We start from the raw sequence: 19,644 nt of genomic DNA, 5'->3' as shown, positions 1-19,644 counted from the left end.
GGTTCTGCTCAGTGTGCAAGCGCTGCAGTTTGGCTTCTATTACGCTTGTAACGAGCACTGTGCGTGCGCGCGTGTACGTGTCGTCTTTTTCTTACCGTCAGGTGTCGTCCGGCTAGGTCGCAACCATAGACTGTATATAAGGTCGCAACAGACAGCTCCCCGGTGCTGAAAGGTACCCTGCTCCCGTTGTCCCTGTGGGGAGGGCCTTAACTATGGCGGTGATTGGGCCGTTAGCATAATCACCCTGATCAGCCATTGGCTGTCCCGGGGTTCCGCGACACCGTGTTTCGTCTTATTATATATTATCTATAGAGATTACACTGTTTTTTGGCCCCAGATTCAAAACTAAACACAAAGAAGCAGCGTTCAGTTTTTATGCTCCACACGTGGAAAAAAGCTCTGCAGTACTGCAGGTCTGCTGCAACTCTTAGTTCTTGTAAATAAATGCTGAAGACTTTATTGTTTGAGTCTCCCTATTGATAGATGAAATAATTACTCAATTATTACACTGCTTTGTTACATTCAATCTTTTATATATTATTTCATTATCTATATTGTATTTAATATATAATATATGTATATCTGTTTTTAATATTATCTTATGATTGCTTTCAAACTTTGTCACACTGCATTTTATATTTTGTGTAAACCACTTTGAATTGCCTTGTTGTTGAAATATGATGTACAAATAAACTCGCCTTGCCTCATGGATCAAGAAATGTCTAACACAAACTAATTTTAAAACAATATTTGTAGAAATGTTGGTGGTCTTTACTTTTTACTTGTATTTGAAACACCACCAAATTGCCAATAAAGTTATTTAAATGTTATTGGTGGCTCATCCACAGTTTTTACCCACACAAACAGATCATAATGGAGATATTACTTTTGGAAGAAAACTAGAATTACAACACTTGTATGCCTCCTTTGACAACCATTGCAGTTTCCGTGTACATATTTCTACATACTTTTTCCTGATATATTGTGTTCAAAACAACATAGAAAATAAAGCTTAATACTGTATGCTGTGTATACTTTAACTAACATTCATGTACAAATGTAAATCTACCTGGTTTTTATTTCTACATATGTGTATCTTTTATTTCATTTTAGTCTTACTTGATTTTATATTGCTATGTTTATACCTGCTTTTTGCTCTTTCTCAGGAGCTCTGTGACATTTGAATTTCCCTACGGAGATTAATAAAGTATTTCTGATTCTGATTCTGATAGAGTCATGTGACCTTGACCTTTTACATTCGACCACCTAAATGGAATCAGTTCATCTTTAAGTCTAAATGCTTGTCCCAAATTTAAAGACAAATCCTGATCTTAAAGGGATAGTTCACCAAAAAATAAAAACTCATTATCTACTTACCACTATGCTGATGGAGGGGTGGGTGAAGTGTTTGAGTCCACATACAGACGTAATAAAACAGAAAAAACACAACATGCCTCCATACTGCTCCTGTGGCATCATCATAGTGTCTGAAAGCCCTGACATTCAAATTCGACTTGCAACGGTGTCATTCACGTCATGTCCTCTGATATCCTCCTTCAGAGACGCATTTGCACGCACACAAGCCCTCCTTCAGTGAACTATCCTTTTAAGATATCCCATTTCCATGGGTGGCTGTGGCTGAGGGGTAGAGTAGTCATCCTCCAACCAGACGGTTAAGCAGTTCGATCGCCAGTCTCCATCTGTATGCCTAAGTGTCCTTGGGCAAGATGCTGTCCCCAAATTGCCCCTGATAGAACAAAAAGTGCTGCTTATAGATACACTGTATGAATGTATGTGTGAATGGCAAACTGTACTGATAATGCTTTGAGTGGTCATCAAGACTAGGAAAACTCTATATAAATAAATGTACCAATCAAGTAAACATAAACATACTTTGTGAGACCACCACAATCTTGACCTTTGGGTGCCAAAATCTAATCCGTTCATCCTTGAATCAGAGTAATTATTTGTGTCAAATGTAAAAGGATTCAGTGGGCAGTGAGGAAGCGCACAGATAGGTATTTCCAGTCCATGGTCTCTTATGCTATAGAGCATCACATTGCTGATATTGTTGATTTTCAAAAATGTCAGCCTGAATGCAAACACACAATATTTAAGTGCAAGATTCATTTGCTGAATGAGTAAAGAGGTTACCATGAGCAGTACAATATCTTCTTTGGACTATGAAGTTGGAAGAGTATGTATCTTTATCATCACTGAACATCACACAAATGCCCAGGTTTTTTTGTGTTGACCAAGAGAGCGGTCGCGGCAAAGTGTCAAATCTAATTTTAACAAATAAAACTATGGCCTGTAAAATATTTTTGTTCAATCTGTTTTAATGCATTATGTTTAGATTCTCAATATTCTTACATTTGACATGTTTGGGATATCTATATAGAACTTGTCCTGGTGACCACGCAAGGCATTTAACAGTAGTTTCACATTCACCTATTCATCCAGTGCATCTATGTGCAGCACTTTCTATATGGTGGGCAATTTAGGCCAGTCATCTACATATTCTCAGCATGACTTAAGTTCAAAGTGTGTACTGCAGGTTTACTGATTTTCTACAAGGTCCTCAATTAAAAGGAAAGAGCAAATATCCATCCATTACCTATGCCACTTGTACTAATAAGTTGTTTGGGGAAGCTGGAGTACAGCTAACATTGTGCAAAGTGGGTCACACCATGGAAAGGTTCCCAAGCAAAACATCAGAGTAAAAAATTCAGGGGCAGTAATTTACCTGAGCTGCAAGAGTGTGGGAGGAAGCCCGGGTGCCAAAACAGGTGTTGTTCTGCCAGGTAAAATATTTGTTTGTGTATGGTAGAAAACAGAAGGGATCTTATCACTTTGTAAGAACCCCCCAAGTGACTTGCCACTCCACATACCAAATGCCAAAACAAAAAGGATTACCTTGAAAACACAAGTATGACTTTTGCACTGGTTTTGCTTTTAGAATTGTTACATAGAATAACATGGGTTCAGAAGAAATAGAGGCAACGCTCAGAAAAAAATTACATTAATTTTCACTCTGTCTTCTGTGACAAATCCTGCTCACTTTAGTCACTATGAAAGCTTATGCAGACCGCAATCAAGATTATTCATAACAGGTCTTCATTATAGTTAGTTTAACGGCTAAACAGAACCTTTCAATATCCTAAACCAGAGATCCCCAATGGCCTCTAGCAGACCATTAAAAAAAGCACAACCTTAGACATGTTACTTTCCAAACCAGTAATGACTTCACAGCTATCAATATACAAAATTTTATTACAAAAAAAAAAAAAAAAAAAATCATTCTACATGAAAGTCTTCAATGTTCCACATTAAAATGGCTGCAAACACTTATTCTAACTACAGATCAATCTGGAAAGTAAAATAACTCAAGGTACAGCAACACTAAACAGAAAATATAGCAGTGTTTCAAGAAACTTTAAAACGTGACAGATTTACTGCTGCCCATTGCCAGTAGAGGAGTTAATTGTATTATCACAGGAAGTTGTCTGGTTGCCGGTTCAGATAGCAACAGAGATCTAAAACATAGCAAACCGTTGTTCAGTGGAGGGAGCATAGTGGGGCTACGTGACAATATAATAACTACATCCCTGAATTAGAAAAAGAATACAGGTCTGGTATCCTACTGAGGCCGACCAACAGGGACAGCAGGCTATAATCATATGCACAAAACATACTTATGCTGAAAAACACATTGCAGACTTCACACATTAACAAATTGTTTAGTCATCATCGTCATCCTCATCGTCATCATCTTCTTCTTCATCATCGTCATCTTCCTCATCGTCGTCGTCATCATCAGCTGGTTGTGTTTTCTTGGCAGGGGGCCTACCCGGGCCACTCTTCTTACCAGCATCACTCTTTCCAGACCCACTTTTGGCTTTGTAGGCAGCCACATCCTTAAAAAATTTCAAGACATGTTCAAATAACTGAAGATGTTTCAGTATAAACATGAACTCCAGAACTTATAAATAGAGCGACATATTTACCAGCATTATGAAAACATACCTTCTCATATTTTTCCTTCAGTCTGGCAGCCTTTGCTTCATAAGGAGCCTTATCTTTGGAAGTCTGTGTACCCCACAACTCTCCAAGTTTCTTGGCAATGTCACCAATGGAGATTCCAGGGTTCTCCTCTTTGATTCTGGGGCGGTGATCAGAACAGAACACGAAGAAAGCAGAACTGGACAGGAAAAACAAACATATTTTATTGTCACCAGAATACATTCATTTATAAGAAAGCTGAGTTTACCTAAATCTGATATATGGGGGTAGTGTGGGGACTTACGGTGGCCTCTTTGGGGCATTGGGATCCTTCTTCTTCTTGCCCTTTTTGGCACCCTTTGGGGGGACATATGTCTTCATCTCACGGTCATATCGGACCTTGTCATTCTTGGCCATTTCCTCAAACTTCACCTTCTCCTTGGGTGACACGGTCTTTAAAAAATTACAAAAGTCATGTTAAAAAAAATTGGGGAGTAACCTCTTGACATTTAACTCACATATTTATGAACCCTAATATCCATGTTACAATGTTCTTAACATTGTACTTTGAATGGTCATCAAGACTACAAAAGTGCTATATAAATACAAACCACCCTGCACTGAACCCTCTATTTCCACTCCAAGTGGGCAGGGAAGCTGCAAAAAAATCTGCATTTATACTTGATAACCTTTATGTGAAACCTTTACCATTAAAATAATATAACTTTCAGAAGTGTCACCATCTTACCTTCCATCTCTCTGAGCATCTCTTTGAGAACTCTGAAAAGCTAACACTGACACCTGGGTTTTTCCTCTTGTGCTCCTCACGGCAGGTCGCAACAAAGAAAGCATAGGAGGAGGTTTTCCCTCTGGGCTTATTTGGGTCCTTTGTCATGGCTGCGTTCAATCTGTAAACAGAGAATAACACATGACACGGTCAAAAACTACATAATCGTCGGGGAAGGCAGAAGGCAAATTATAGACCCACATATACAGCCGTAGTTAGTCGTAAAATATAAAAGGCGTGCCTTTCCCTTAATTAACTTCTAATTTTAAACTGAGGTAAAGGTTCACATGCGTCGTCACACAAGCACTGCAAATACGTAACGGCAGCGGAAATGGGGTAAGCAGGCGCTCAGAGGTATTTCAGGCTCTAATCGGATTTCTGTGTCTCTACGGAACGAGAATCCATTTTGTATCTTCCCGCCTAAACCTTAACTGCGCGAAAAACTTGCCCATTACAGTAATACGACGTTCTAATGTGACGTGACTGATATACTATATATGGCTACTGACTACCAGAAACCCAAACAGGTACATTCAATTCTAGCTTTGAAAGAGAGACGCTACCGTTTTGCGCTGTGCTAAGCTAGCAAACCCTAATGGCGTTTCAACTGCACGTTGCACAGTCACCGCAGCATCAGGAAACTAGGCCGAGTCTAGAATCTTTGCCGACTGCGATTTGAAACAAACAGAATTCGACCATTTTCGTCTCAATGCTCGTTTAGGTCACTTTGTAATTCCAAACATACAAACGGCTTACCAAAAAAATCGTCCGCTAACAAACTTTACATATGAAAATCATATACACGTAGACGTATCACCATTCACCGTATAAAACCCCGATTACTTTAGACAACACAGTCAACAAATTGGAGTTTGAAACGAGTGGACCTTACCTGTTTGCAGTAACACAAGTTGTTGACGAGTGACTGACGAAGAAAGCGCAACTGTTTTGTCACTGTCTGCGAGGCTGACCTAACTTGAGTAGAACTGCTTCCATAACTCCACCCTGCCTTCAGCGGATTGGCCAGATGTGGGCATTTAAATTTGAAACGTAGTACGTAACTGAAATACACTGCTTTGATTGGTTGTGTTATGTGCCAGGAAGACATCATGTTCGTATGTGTTGTCTGTACCCTGATTGGCTGAACTGGGCTTTTAAAGTTTCGGCGCGAAATTTCCTTTGTTTCGTCGGACTCGGAGTGATTAGTGATCCGGTCCTGAGAGCGGTTCAACTGTATGTAGGGGGAGAGGGAGACAGGGGGAGGAGAAGAGAGCTAGTGAGGCGGCCTTTGGACAGTCCATTTAGTTTAAGAACATTCATAACTGACTGAAATGACCCGGAAGTATTTCAGTGCCCGCCACAGTAAGAGCGGTTCGAATTCTCTGAAGGATAAGGAAAGGAGCGTCAATGCTTCCTAACTTATCACCTTAAGCATAGGAAACATCGGACCAGCCTTAGGAAAGGAAATGCCGCCCCACAACTCTTTGCGGCAGCAACATTTAAAGCGACACAGCCTCATAGTTGCGCCTGGTAACACCCACGTAAATATTATAAATAGAACAGCTATTCTCATGACAGGATTCACAAACGATGTAATTCCTCACATTTGTCTGACCCGAATACTTCTGTCACATCTGTCCAGTCAACAACAACCACATTTAGCTAATATGTTCATTTTGAAATGTCATAACTAAACCCATATATGAATGTAATTATACCCCCCCCCACCATAGAATGTACACAAATAACAGTGTCTACACTTATTTAATTTCTTTTCAATGTACCTTCCTCACATTATTATATTGTTTTAACATTTCAGTCCTGTTTTTTTCATTTAAATGTGTTTGCTATTTCTTTAAGTAGGCAATGATATAAAATGAACATCTTCAAGTGTCATTTTGTTTTAAACAGGAAATTGCTGTCAGTGCACAACCGACAGCTCAGCTCTTTGGTTCTCCTTGTTCACTCCCCAGAAAGAGGACAGAAAACACAGGGAGACTTTTATTTTGAAACGAGTAGGCCACAGGAAGTGTTGCAAACATTTCTGCTTAAACGGTGGTGAAACATCATTCACACTGTATATTCTGTTGTGTATCGCAAGTGGAACGCGAAGATAATCGGCGAGACCTCGAATATTTAGAAGAGCAGCGCGGCTTAACCGCGGACGATGTGGCGACTCCAGTCTTTTAACATGGGCGGTATTTAGAAGTCCACCAGCATTCCTGCTCATAAGCCATGGTAATTAATGCTTCCGAGATCGTCTGCTCCGTACCAGGATCACGGTCAAACTATTTTCAGCTGTGTCCCAAAGAATGTCAGACGGCTGGAAACAAGTGGTTCCGCCCGGAGTTTTTGTCACGCCATCTCTGTGATCAGAATAATAATAAAGGGCGACGTCCACCTGAGCACCTAGAGCTGCCCGGCTCTATGCCCTAGGTGTTTTTAATACAAAGGTTGATTATTGACTTTAAAAGGGTGTTCTCAACAGAACCAGCACCACATCCCTGTCTATATGAAGGGACTATACAGAGAGTAGATGCACATATTCGAGCAAACACAAATAAATGAGAAAATAAATGTGGCACTTATATTGTAGTACTTTGTAGTCTGGATTTTTTGAAGCAAAATGTACTTACTTGATTCTTATTGTTCAGGGTTTGTTCCCTCATGGTTGATGCACTTATTGTAAGCCGCTTTGGATAACAGCGTCTGCTAAATAAAATGAAATGTAATGTAAACCCCCAGTGTTGCGTATATGCTAAGCAGTAGGGGTGGATAGAAAGTGATCTGTCTCAGCTCATGTACATTTATGATATATATATATATATATATATATATATATATATATATATATATATGTATTTCTAGTCTTGTTGACTACTCAAAACACTTCACAGTACAGCTTTTGTCGTTTGTCGATGCATCGCAGCACTCTCTATGAGAAGGGGGAATTTTGGGGGTTCAGTATCTTGCCCAAAGACACTTTGGCATGCAGAATGGAAAAGACTGGGATCTAATCACTGGCCTTTCTGGTTAGAGGACGACCGTTCTATCCCCACAGACCCCCCTCAAAACCATTGTTTAGAAGGTCACCCATGCATAAAGTAGATGGGCTATTTTTCTCAGGGCAGGTACCAAATGCATGTCAAAGAAAAACTAGAACAAAACATTTCTTTTGTCGGGGCAAATGGCTTGCTGTAAATGTACTACCCATCAAGTCAAGCACCTGGCTGGACATCCTACTTAGTCAGTTCTTATTTAACCCCCCATTAAACAGTTAGAGCTTGAAAATGTTGCAAATGCAATCTTCACCCTCTTTCTCACAGGCAAGGCCATTTTATTGATAAAGCCAATTTCATAAACAGAGGTAGATTCAAGGTGCTGGACAGTAACATTAAAAGCAGAGAAAAAGTTTAATTGTATCAATTATAAGTCAAAAAGAAGAATTCAAAACAATAAATAAGAAATTAAAGAGTCAATTAAAAGATGTAAAGAGATACAAAAAAGTAAGATTACTGAAAATAATGAATCTGTATACAAATAAAATAGATGTAAAGCAATGAAATAAAATACGTGATGAAATGACCTTGGATTTTTAAAAATATTTTTTGAATCTGGACATGAAATCTGTAATGGATGGGGCATTTCTACAACCAGGCACATGATCACATTGCGCTGTGCTGCTTGGCTGCTTCCACTTGTTTAGACTTTGCCCTGGGAACCCCTAGCAGACCACTTCCCAGAGATTCCACAGGTCTCACAGGTTTATATACCATCCTGTCTGTAATGTATTCAGGGGCAGCTACATTAAGTGATTTAGAAATAAGCAATGGCTTAAAACTTTAAAATCAATCATGTGGCTTACTGGCAGCCAGTGTAGAGATTAACTATATTTGGGTGGTCAGAACTCTTGCAGCTGAAATATGATTAAGTTTTAAGAGCCTGACTTAACAGGACTTCTAAAAAAGACAGTCTATTGCAGTAGTCAGTTTTACTGAAGATAAAAGCATGAATCAGTTTTTCCATGTCTCATGAGGTTCCTTACTTGTAATTTAGATACATTTTCCCAAATAAATAAATAAAACATAATTTGCCCAGAGGTGGATAAAGGTTTGCTTACATGTGTATATTATATTCAAGCATAGATGAGAATTTAACATCATTGACACTGTTTATTAGACAATATCAAACAAGCTTTTCCTCCCACAATAAGGGAATATGCTTTTTAGACAACATACCAATTCACAACGAAAATTTTGGCTAAATGGTATCTTACTGTAATATTTTATGAAGCAGATGCTGGTTTTTAAAGAGACACAAACGAAGTGCATGGTTGGAAATTAACTGTTTTCTGTTCAAACAACAGGTTGAATATATTGAGGCTGTAAAAGGTTATTTACATTCATTCAATCAAAAACCTTTTTTTTAAGGTTTGTATTGAATTATGTTTATGTTCTCTCTTTTCTCTCTCTCGCACACTCCTCAGCATGTAGGTCAACAGGACAAGGTTCCGTGATGATATGACATATCTGTAAAGACAGCACTAAGCACCTAACTTTTGAGATTAGTTACTGAACAACAAAGAAGTAATATAAGAACACGTGGAATCAGTGAGCAAGGGTGAGGTAGATGTGGATGAGAGGGGGCAAAGCTGAAATGTTGCAACTGTTGAGGGGAACAAAGCTCAGCTCAATGTAAGTGCAAGCTTAGTAAGAAAGCAGCGGAGGTACAGCGAGGCAAGGATGCCCAGGGAATCAGCTAATTAGACAATCAAAATAATTGTCAAAAAGTTGAGAACCTTGACATGAAAGGGCTGCAATGGTAAACAGTTAGAGACATTCTTAATGAAGAATCACAATCCTCTCAGACATATGTTGTATCCTCTTAATTAATTCTATATTTGTGGAATGCAAGAAGCTTAATTGCAAATAGCCAAGCGTTTATTGATAATTTGGGAAACAAAAGAATGTACTTTCTTTTTTTGACAGGAAACTTGGTTAAAAGCACAGTTAGATTTTTTTATAAAGGGATACATTGCAGATAGAAGGGATAGGGAATCTGGTAAAGGGGGAGGAGTTACGACACTCATACAGAATTAAGTGAGGTATAAAGCTACACACATTAGTTTAGACCATGAAGCAATTGTAATTAAGATATGGACTGGAGGTACTAAAGAAATAATACATTATTATAATTCCTGTGGGAAACTAAATCAAAATATATTACAGGGTGTTTTAAGTAATATGGTGTGGGGATTTCAATTCACATAATTTGTAATGGGGGAGCAATCATATAGATACAAATTAAGTTGTTGAAGAATTAATAGATGATCACAGTTTGATTAATAGACAGGAATCCCAATATAATACCAAGACACGGAATCAACACTCTATCTAGGCAGTAGCGCAGTCCATAGCGACTTGGCTTGGTGGCCGGTTCAAGTCCAGCATGGACAGAGTTTGGAGAGGTGCTACTTCACCTCCTGGGTACTGCCAAGATGCCCTTGAGCACTGAATCATGGCTGCCCACTGTTCACTGTGTGGATTGTGTTCCGTGTGTTCCGTGTGTGCTCCGTTCACACGGATGGGTTAAATACCATGTTTGCATGTTGTTGTTGATTCCCAAAAATAGGAATCTTAATCTAATAGCAAAGTGAAAAATGGAAATCATAAATAATTGAGTTTTGGACTTATTACTTTATAGGAAAATACTAGGAGTAGATGTAGAATTCTCCAAGGTATTGTAAGTAGTCCATTATTATTTACTATAATGATAAATGACATTTTCTCCCTGGTCACTCAAAGTGACCGTGGATAAAAGGCATTTTAATGTATCAAATGTAAAACAGAAAATGCAAGCTGCAATAGTTGAAGTGGAAAAATGGGCAAGAAACTTTGGATTCAGACATTTTGTAGAAAAAACCCAAGATGGCATAAAATCACACTCATTGCTTTATGAGCAACCTCTTGAACAAGTTAAAAGCAGTTAGATTTCTTGGGATTTGGTTTAATGTGAAGCTGACATAGAATATTAATTTAGAGGGGGTTCAGAATAAATGTAAATAGGTTATAAATATACTTAATTCTTTGGCAGGGCAGGAATTCTAATATATACTGAGCGCTAAGGAGATCTGACTTGGAATATCGGAGCATCGCTTAAACCTCTATGTCAGCAGCAAAATAAAATCTTAAGGGTAGGGGTTAGGGTGGATGTTTTTACAAGCGCAGGCCCTAATAATCTGCAGTGGATCTTTTCAAACATCCCCTGTAACAGCCATGCAGTTGAAAATGGGAGAGATACCATTCGCGATGAGAAAAGTCAAGTTAATGTTGGCAGACTGGGAACATAATGAGTTCAATTTTATGAGTTTTGGGTGGATTAATAACGTAAAAGTAGAAAACATAGGAATATGCAATTTACAGTACAGCCCCAGTTCCAGTATCTTCCATTCCTCCCTGGTTATTCCCATTGCCAAGTGTAGACATATATCAGGAGTTGAAGGACAAGTCAAAGCAACTTCTGGTATGGCAAATTGTCCAGAGCTACTGTGAAAAGTATTTATTTTCACAGATGGCTCCAAAGATCCAGATACAATATCTACATTAAGAAAATATTATCACATCATGTATCAGTTTCCACCACAGAACTATTGGCAATATTACTGATCTTGCAGTGGATAGATGAGAAAGAAAGAAATGACAGTTTTTCAACTTTTACCTGCATATGATCTGGCAAATCTTAATTTAGAACTGATGTAATTAACGAAATATTCTTTACAATGTATCAAATGGATATCAAGGGTACCCTCACAAGTGTTATTTAGGTTCCCGCTGATGTTGGTGTGGAGGGAAATGAGCAGATGGAAAATCTGGTCATACAAACACTTAGAATTAAGCAAGTAGAACTACAAATTCCATTAAGCAAAACTGGAGCAAAGACATTCATTATAGGACATATGCATAATCAACATGACAGGAGTACTGAGACTAATGAGACAGGAAGACATCTATATAATATACAAAGACATGTTGGTTCAAGGAGAAAGATGGGCTGGAAACGAAGAGAGGAAAGCATCATCACTCCTCATACAGGTCTCAACCAAACATTGCATAGAATTTGCAAGCACCCAACTGGAAAATGCCGGAAAGAAACAGTTAAACATGTACTGCTTCATTTGCAGGAAATATGATATCCAGAGAAATCACATTTGTCTGTCACTAATGAAGGCAAAACTCAATTGTCAGGTCTGTTGAGAAAAACAGAAGGCAAGATTTACTGTGACATTATTACATTCACAAGAGACACGGATTTGACTGAGGATGTGGTTTTTTTCTGTTCTACAGTCCAGTGCAGTTGGTGGCGGTAGTGCGCCTTTAAGATGGTTAGCCAACAGCCAATAAACGAAGAAGAAGAAGAACCGACAGCAACAACGGGCACTGTGGTCAGAGAGATAAGAGTCTACCCCCTCTGCACTGACTAGCAGTCGTGAATGCAGAGAGACAAGATGAGTGAGGACACCATGGACGCACGCACGCTCTGCCTCTTTGATGTTGACGGAACGCTTACCGCCGCGAGACAGGTAAAGACAGATGCGCAACATTTGTAGTCATTGTAGTTCAGTGCCTTAATGTGCTCCGGGTACTTTGGTGAAGGATGACTGAGCTTCATGTGAAACATACGGAATCAAAATCCTCTAGGACCCCGGTGATTTCTGACAGGAGTGTGCGGTCAGAAACATTCAGTATGTAAAGCTGAGTCACATGTGGACACGCAGTCTCAAAACCAGGAACACAATAAACGTTCTGGTGGCTCGAAAGATCCGGATGCAAGACGTGTTTCCGATGGCTTGTCAACCCTGTTCCACCAGTTTCGCAAGTTTTTAAGGCCCGAGCTCTAACAGTGCGAGGACCCTCCATAAAGTTTGAGAAGGAGAGCTTCCTGGACTCAAAGAGAGTTAATTTGAGGTGCTCTTTGGAACAGGATACTTAATAAAAAACAATCCAAGGCACTCTCTTTGTAACTGTCAAAATGCATTCACTGTCACGGCATGGTCACGTTGACCATAATAAACTAGGGTTAGATCACCTTGCAATTTCAAAAGACTTTATTCCCATTGCATGGTCGCACTTAGTACACTAGCACAACGAAATTGTTGCACAGTCCTCCTCCTCGATGCCAAACATACAATTAACAAGACACAATCCACTACACGAATTGAAATTACAATAAGGGGATTCCAGGACCAAAGGCATTTAAAGATGTGGATATATACTATAAAAATAAATAATGTACCTATAATGTACCGATACATACAGGTACTATGCATAAGTGTTATATTGCACCGTTATGAACAGATATTACAATAAGTGTTTTATACTGGGGAAGTGGCAAACTGCACAGAATAAATACTATATACCAATATAGCTGGATAATATACATAAGTGTTTTATTGCACCGATGATGCCCTGATAGTGTTTATTGCACACTATTGCAAGGGTTGAAAGTCCCATAGTGTTATTGCACACTATTGCAAGGGTTGAAAGTCCCATAGTGTTATTGCACATGGCCTGCAGCTGAAATGACACATGATCATTTACATTTGCATTTAACAAAACTGTCTCTCAGTCTGTTTGTCCGTGACCTCAGGACCAATGGTAACTTCTGTAGTGCTATTCCACCAATAGGAAACTGCCACAAACTGCCTGAAGGGTGTGGGCAAATTAAAAACTCCAGCAGATGGTGATGTTTAGCACAAGGTGTTAAGAAGAACAATATAATACTACAGGAAATAAAACACTGATTCAAGCCAAAAAATGGTTATAGAAAAACATTAAAATCTACATCTTCGTTTAAGCTTGGGTATTTTTTAGTTGTAATCTATGGATCCAAAAAGCTCCTGGATAGCTCACTCCCATTGTGAAATGTGCGCTCTATCACAGTGTGTGTGTGGGCGTGGATGTCATTGTAGTGCACCTCTTGAGGGGTTCAGGGTTTGGCAGAACTATATATGTTAATTATAAGCTTTCGTATCAGATTTTTTTTGCCACTAATTGATCATTTAAAATCAAGTACAGATGCAAAATCTCATGGCACTAGAAATAGTTAGGGGTGACCGATCAATTTTAGCAAGCAGTCCTCAGCACTTCCCGATGGACGCAGGGACACTGTCAGACATCCTTTCCGTGGAGTACAGAGCGAGTGCCTCTTAGTGGGCATGTGTAAGGGCCTATTAATACCTGCTTGCAGGTCTAGTTATTTTTGTTATAGAAGTGGTAGTTAAAAGCTTGTATGATGATATCGTCCATTAAGCAAGAGTACATTTAAACCATGTTTGTCAATTATTATATACTCATAAGATAAGATTGACTATGGGACAGGGACACTGTGTGGTACCAGGTTTTAGTGAGTAAGTTGACATCATGGAAAACTATGTGAAATCTCAAGTTCATCGATTACAAAGCCAAAACAGTTGATGAGGCTAAGGTGCAAGGGGAAGTTATGTCCCTAACATCTGCTGGTGGCCACCTCTGTAGTTGGTAACCTAAACATCTTGTCCTATATTCTAAACACATCAGATCTTGATGAACCAAAAAAAAACTTTACTGATGTACGTTGTATAATTTGTTGAGAACAAAAAGATGCAACAATGGTCAATGGAAACCAAAAACATCAACCCATTGAGGGCTGGACTCAAAACCACACCAAAAATCAAAGTAAAAAATCACAGGCTAATCCAATATGCAGCTGTCTGTGGCCACCACATGTAAAACCATTTCCTTTGTGGGGGTTGTCTTGATTTTGCTTCTCTATTGCAGCTGTTGTCACTTTCATTTGCACCAAAGCAGGTGAAATTGATTCACAATCACTTGTGCTTCCCAAATGGACAGATTGATATCCCTGAAGTTGAACTGACCTGCTGTTATACTGTGACGATTTAGTGTTCCCTTATTTTCTTTGAGCAGCGTACATTTAAAATAAAAAGTCCAGCACTGAAGTTCAATATGCAAACTGGCTCATGGACTTTTTCTTCAATTTGGTGTGGTCTACCTCAGCATAATTTTTTTCTTTGAAGCATTACTTTGATTGAGTGGTGTTATTATTGTTGGTCTTATTGTATCTGTGGTGTCTGTGTTTCAGCTTGTGACCCCTGACATGAAGAAGTTCCTTGACAACCTAAAGACTCGGGTTCGAGTTGGAGTGGTAGGAGGGTCAGACCTCAGCAAGATCAAGGAGCAGCTTGGAGATGATGGTGAGTTGCAAACATGTGTGCCTCGGTCGTGTTCCAATGACTTGTTTTTTCTAAAGCATGCTGTTAGTTTTATTCTATCTGTTCTGGTTGTATAGTGATCCAGAGAGTGGACTACGTGTTTGCTGAGAATGGTCTTGTGGCCTATAGAAATGGACAGTTACTGTCTATCCAGGTAAGGTTGATTTAATGTGTCCAAACCTCACCTTGTTTTTTCAGTATTTGCAAGGTTATGCTTTTAAAGTCTTAATTTGACTCATTAATCATTAATGCAGGTGCACCAGGGTTCCATCTCTAATAAAATCATCTCAGGACTAAAGAGAAATAAAGTTCATGCTGTGATTTGTTTGTTCACCTTTTTTGGGGACAAACTATAACATTACCATAGGCCTATATGACAGTAAGTCTAATTGCTAGCTGTATTTTGTAGTTTGAAATAATTAATAACAATATTAAACAGCTCATGTCTCATATACTGCTGTAAATATTCGAATAAAGAGAAGATTAATGCCGTGAAATGATTGATGGTGATCACATAACCCTACTCAGATTAACTTTTTTATAGAAAAATATTCTCTGTATGTAAATCTGCCAGCCTCTCACAATCCTTATTGTCAATTGGAACCTACGAAGGTGCAAATCTACAAAACAATTTGTAGACTTTTTTTTTTTTACTAGATTGTATGCATGGGGTGGTGCTTTTACAGGTCAACACCGAGGTAAGCACAAACAAAAACAGTTCGGGGCAGGTTTGCATTGCAGTGTAAGTTGCCATGTAGGCATACCTCTGGTTGAACAACCTTTCATAGCACAGATTAACCATGAAGTTACCCTGGTAAGCCAGTAACCTCGCTTTGTAGGATAGGCACCTGGTCATTTTGTTTGCTGTTGTCAGTCCATCCAGGCCCACATGGGAGAAGAGCTACTGCAAGATTTTATCAACTTCTGTCTCAATTACATGGCCAAGATCAAACTGCCTAAGAAGAGGTACGCACATCTTCATCACATTATTAATTTTTTTGTTATGGATGTGTAATGGAAATCTGTAAAATGGTAGCCTATAATAATACTGGTTAATAATGAGCTGGTATAGCCTGATCGGAACTAAATTATAATGTGTTTTACAGGGGGACATTTATTGAATTTCGTAACGGCATGTTGAATGTCTCGCCGATTGGACGCAGCTGTACGCAGGAAGAGAGGAAAGAATTCTATGAGCTTGATCAGGTACAACTCACATAAACTCTAAGTGAAGTCATCAATATTTAGTTTTAGACAAACGATCAAATAATTGAATTGTGAAACGGGGTGACTTGCAGTAATGATGGCATCTTTCAGCACCTGCCAGACTGTGTTTGTTCTTTTCTCTTAACAGACAGAGAAAATCAGAGAGAAGTTTGTGTCCATATTAAAAGAGGAGTTCAAAGGAAAAGGGCTCTCGTTTTCAATCGGTAAGTAAGCAGCCTCCATAACAGTTTATCAGCGTTTGTAATTGCCATCTATATTATGACCCTGTTCAGACCTATTATTAATGATTCTAACATCGGCTCTGAGTGAGCCAATCACAATGACAACTAAGTACAGTTCTTAATTAGTGTTGTCACAGTACCAACATTTTGGTATCAGTACTGGTACCAACATGTATTTCGATACTTTTCGGTACTTTTCCAAATAAAAAGAGAACACAAAAAATTTCATTATTGACTTTATTTTAATAGAAAATCTTACTATAACATTATGCATCAGTAAATAAAATAAAATACCTCAAAGACAGGCTTACATTTTTTCCAGAGATACTTTTGTGGAGAGTGAAGGGGGCTGGTGTTGCTTGCTTTTAGCACTGACTGTGGCTTTTTTTCATGGGTATATAAGTTATTACCTGTCGTTCTCTGAAGTCCTTGTGCAGGTCTGGGTGCTTTTCCTTCAAGTGTTTTGTCAAGTTAGAGGTGTTTCCACCCTTGGTCACACATGTTTTGTAACACTGACGTAAAAAAAAAAAAGTACCGGTCTTATCCAAGCGCTGTATAGTACCAATTTAAATGCATCAGTACCCCGGTACCAATGTAGTACCGGTATACCGAACAACCCTAGTCTTAACAGGGATCACTTAACATCGGCAAGATGTCCAGAAATTCTCCGGAAGGGTTGCAAATGACACACGATAGAGCTTAAATTAAAGAAAATAAAAATATCTCAGGACAGAAAAGTGTAGCCATACAGACAGATAAAAGCTGCTTGGAGAATTGAAGATTTTAAAATCTTTGTCTGTATCTTCAACATGAATGTCACTGCTTTTTCACCAGGAGATATTTGTTTTCTCTTTGTTTCATCAACCCCCCACTCGCTTGTGGTGAATCCAGTGGGGGATCCCCCGCTGTGTTCGCTCAGATTCTCCTGACTTTCTACGGTCTTTAAACTAGGGGCCAGGTGGACAAAGTTCTGCTGCAAATGACAAAGGCTCTCGCTTGAACATCTTGCATTCAGGAGGATCTCCAGAGTTCAGTGCATGTCTCTTAAAGTAGCTAAAGATGTCAATAGAGGTTTTGTGAATACATCTCACTTACACTTGATCATTAATGGCCATAAACCCTGCGATGGTGCAGCTGCAGCCAGTGTGAATGGTTAAACCATTCACAGACCTCTCTCTCACTTCTCTCTATAAATTCTCCACATCATGTTTCTGCAGGTGGGCAGATCAGCTTTGATGTGTTTCCTGATGGTTGGGATAAGAGGTATTGTCTGGGGATCGTTGAGAAAGACAACTACTCAACCATTCACTTCTTTGGAGACAAGACCAAACCTGTGAGTATGTTAATTACTGCTGAATAGCACATTATGGCTCCGGCTTTCAGAACTGACCAGTAAATTCTTTAAAAGTTAGAATATGGTGGTGCAAGGCAGGATGTAAGGTATTTTTTTTTACACTTCTACGTGTATGGCAAAGCTTTGTCATGCTGAGATATCAGGGCACCCACTTGCTCATGAACCATGCAGAGGATCTCCTGCTGTGCTTTCACAGCAGCTCTTCTGGACTTTCTGTGTACTTAATACTAGGGAAGTCCGGAGGTCCGCACTTGACATTTGTGTTCACACATACAGCCTCTCCAGAGAATGTCTGGAGGACATTTAGGTATGGAAGCATGTATGGCGATCATTTCTGATATGGAACTAAAATGCTTGTTTGGATGGAGAATGTGATGTTGTAAGCCAGATTACACAGATGAAAGGATTTCATTCTCAGTATAGCTGAGTTTATATCGGTTTTTGTGTCTGTTGCATTGCGACAGGGAGGAAATGACTACGAGATCTACGCTGACCCTCGGACCATTGGCCATGAAGTCTCGTGTCCAGAGGAAACTCGACAGCTTTGTCAGAAGCTTTTCTTTTCATGAGAGAAGTGAGAAGACAGATTTTAGGATATTTTTTATGTTGGGTAGAAATATGTTTAGATTAATAGTCTGATGTAGCTTGGATTTGTCATCCTGTGTACTGCTTGTTATTATTACCTGATTCTGAATCTGATTTGATCCAAAACCCAACTCCCACGTGACCCACTGTGCCTTGTTGTATCCTGTGCCGTGATCAGGGAATGTTGTAAAGACCAGCTTGTCACATGTCTCTATTTACTCCATCAAATGTTGTTGCTGAAGCACAGATGCTTTTTTTTTTACTAGTTTTAATTGATTTCACTCTTATAGACATGTCTCCTGTGTACTCGCTGATTTCTCTGTTATTGAAGCAGCGCAGATACGCTTTTTTGGATTGTGTTATAGTGGTAAAAAATGAATAAAAGCCTCTCAGTGATGTTGTATCAGAGTAGACAGCAGTTGATGAATCCCACAACAGGATCATTTTACAAGACATAAAAATAAGATCTTCTGTATAATGTTATAGATAATATATTATGGTACTATTCTGCAAATATATCTGAAAAGTAATAATGTCTGCATCATATGTTGTGATTTTTCCACTTGGTAACAAACTTGAATAATGATGATGTTGTTAAAGATATGAACTTTTATGAAAATGAAATAAAGGCAGACACTTATAATGTATGGATCTGAACTGAGTCTACATGCTGACATACATTCTGATCAATTCCACTAACTGTTCATCTTTAAGATTTAGGATTTATTTTTACACTACTAAATTCTTGAGAAATGGTGAAAAGATCTTGAAGAGAAAAAGAACAATTACAGGACCGTTATCTGCCTTTTGGCACACAATTAATTTGAAAATATTTAATATTAATATTCAAGGCCTACTTTGCTCTGACAGGCAAGGGTTGTTTTCCTGTGGAAATTCAAAAGCTTACGTCTCAATGGACTTTTGGATGGTGTGTGCATCACACCTGTTGTTAAGTAGCGATTCAGTTCCACCTGCTGATGAATTCAGGATAGCCAGAGGTCAGGCTCTGCACTATGGAAGAAATAAACTGTTCAATTAACAAGTTGTATAATACAACAAAGAAATGTGGTTGGCTATGGTGTTGCACCGTTGGACACCTTGTAGTGTAGTTTGTACACCAGCCTTACCAAAAATTTGGTGGGTGAATCTGTTTTTTTCAGGTACGCTAACTTGTTTGCAGGGCAGTGACAGTTGGGGGCAC

General features: G+C 39.0%; 3 protein-coding genes across 6 annotated transcripts in view; 1 reads left to right on the top strand and 2 right to left on the bottom strand.

The window, feature by feature from the left end:
- Positions 1 to 225, bottom strand: part of wdr17 (WD repeat domain 17) — a 42,386-nt gene extending 42,161 nt beyond the window's left edge. For all 3 annotated transcript variants that reach the window (XR_011243862.1, XM_069530613.1, XM_069530615.1), the window contains exon 1: positions 96 to 225. The gene's annotated coding sequence lies outside the window, so the exon portion shown is untranslated. The remainder of the gene's footprint in view (positions 1 to 95) is intronic.
- Positions 226 to 3,253: 3,028 nt separating this feature from the next.
- LOC109627646 (high mobility group protein B2-like) lies at positions 3,254 to 5,823 on the bottom strand. The gene is made up of 5 exons (XM_020084346.2): positions 5,682 to 5,823; positions 4,751 to 4,910; positions 4,307 to 4,455; positions 4,027 to 4,201; positions 3,254 to 3,917 (listed from the first exon to the last, which is right to left on the bottom strand). The coding sequence occupies exons 2-5, from the start codon at positions 4,895 to 4,897 to the stop codon at positions 3,741 to 3,743; spliced, it is 648 nt and encodes a 215-aa protein (XP_019939905.1). The 5' UTR covers positions 4,898 to 4,910; positions 5,682 to 5,823; the 3' UTR covers positions 3,254 to 3,740.
- A 6,294-nt stretch (positions 5,824 to 12,117) lies between these two features.
- pmm2 (phosphomannomutase 2) lies at positions 12,118 to 19,090 on the top strand. 2 transcript variants are annotated; one of them, XM_020083671.2, is made up of 8 exons: positions 12,118 to 12,368; positions 14,927 to 15,038; positions 15,134 to 15,210; positions 15,931 to 16,022; positions 16,163 to 16,262; positions 16,411 to 16,486; positions 17,722 to 17,837; positions 18,323 to 19,090. In XM_020083671.2, exons 1-8 carry the CDS (start codon positions 12,279 to 12,281, stop codon positions 18,425 to 18,427), a joined length of 768 nt encoding a protein of 255 aa, XP_019939230.1. In that variant the 5' UTR covers positions 12,118 to 12,278; the 3' UTR covers positions 18,428 to 19,090. The 2 variants fall into 2 exon arrangements, with proteins under 2 accessions (XP_019939230.1, XP_019939231.1); XM_020083672.2 differs by lacking the exon at positions 12,118 to 12,368 and adding an exon at positions 14,660 to 14,825.
- The last annotated feature ends 554 nt before the right edge of the window (positions 19,091 to 19,644 follow it).

The sequence above is a fragment of the Paralichthys olivaceus genome, chromosome 8 (assembly GCF_024713975.1).
Source record: "Paralichthys olivaceus isolate ysfri-2021 chromosome 8, ASM2471397v2, whole genome shotgun sequence".
NCBI classification, from domain to species: domain Eukaryota; kingdom Metazoa; phylum Chordata; class Actinopteri; order Pleuronectiformes; family Paralichthyidae; genus Paralichthys; species Paralichthys olivaceus.
This window is presented reverse-complemented; position numbering and strand designations above follow the sequence as displayed.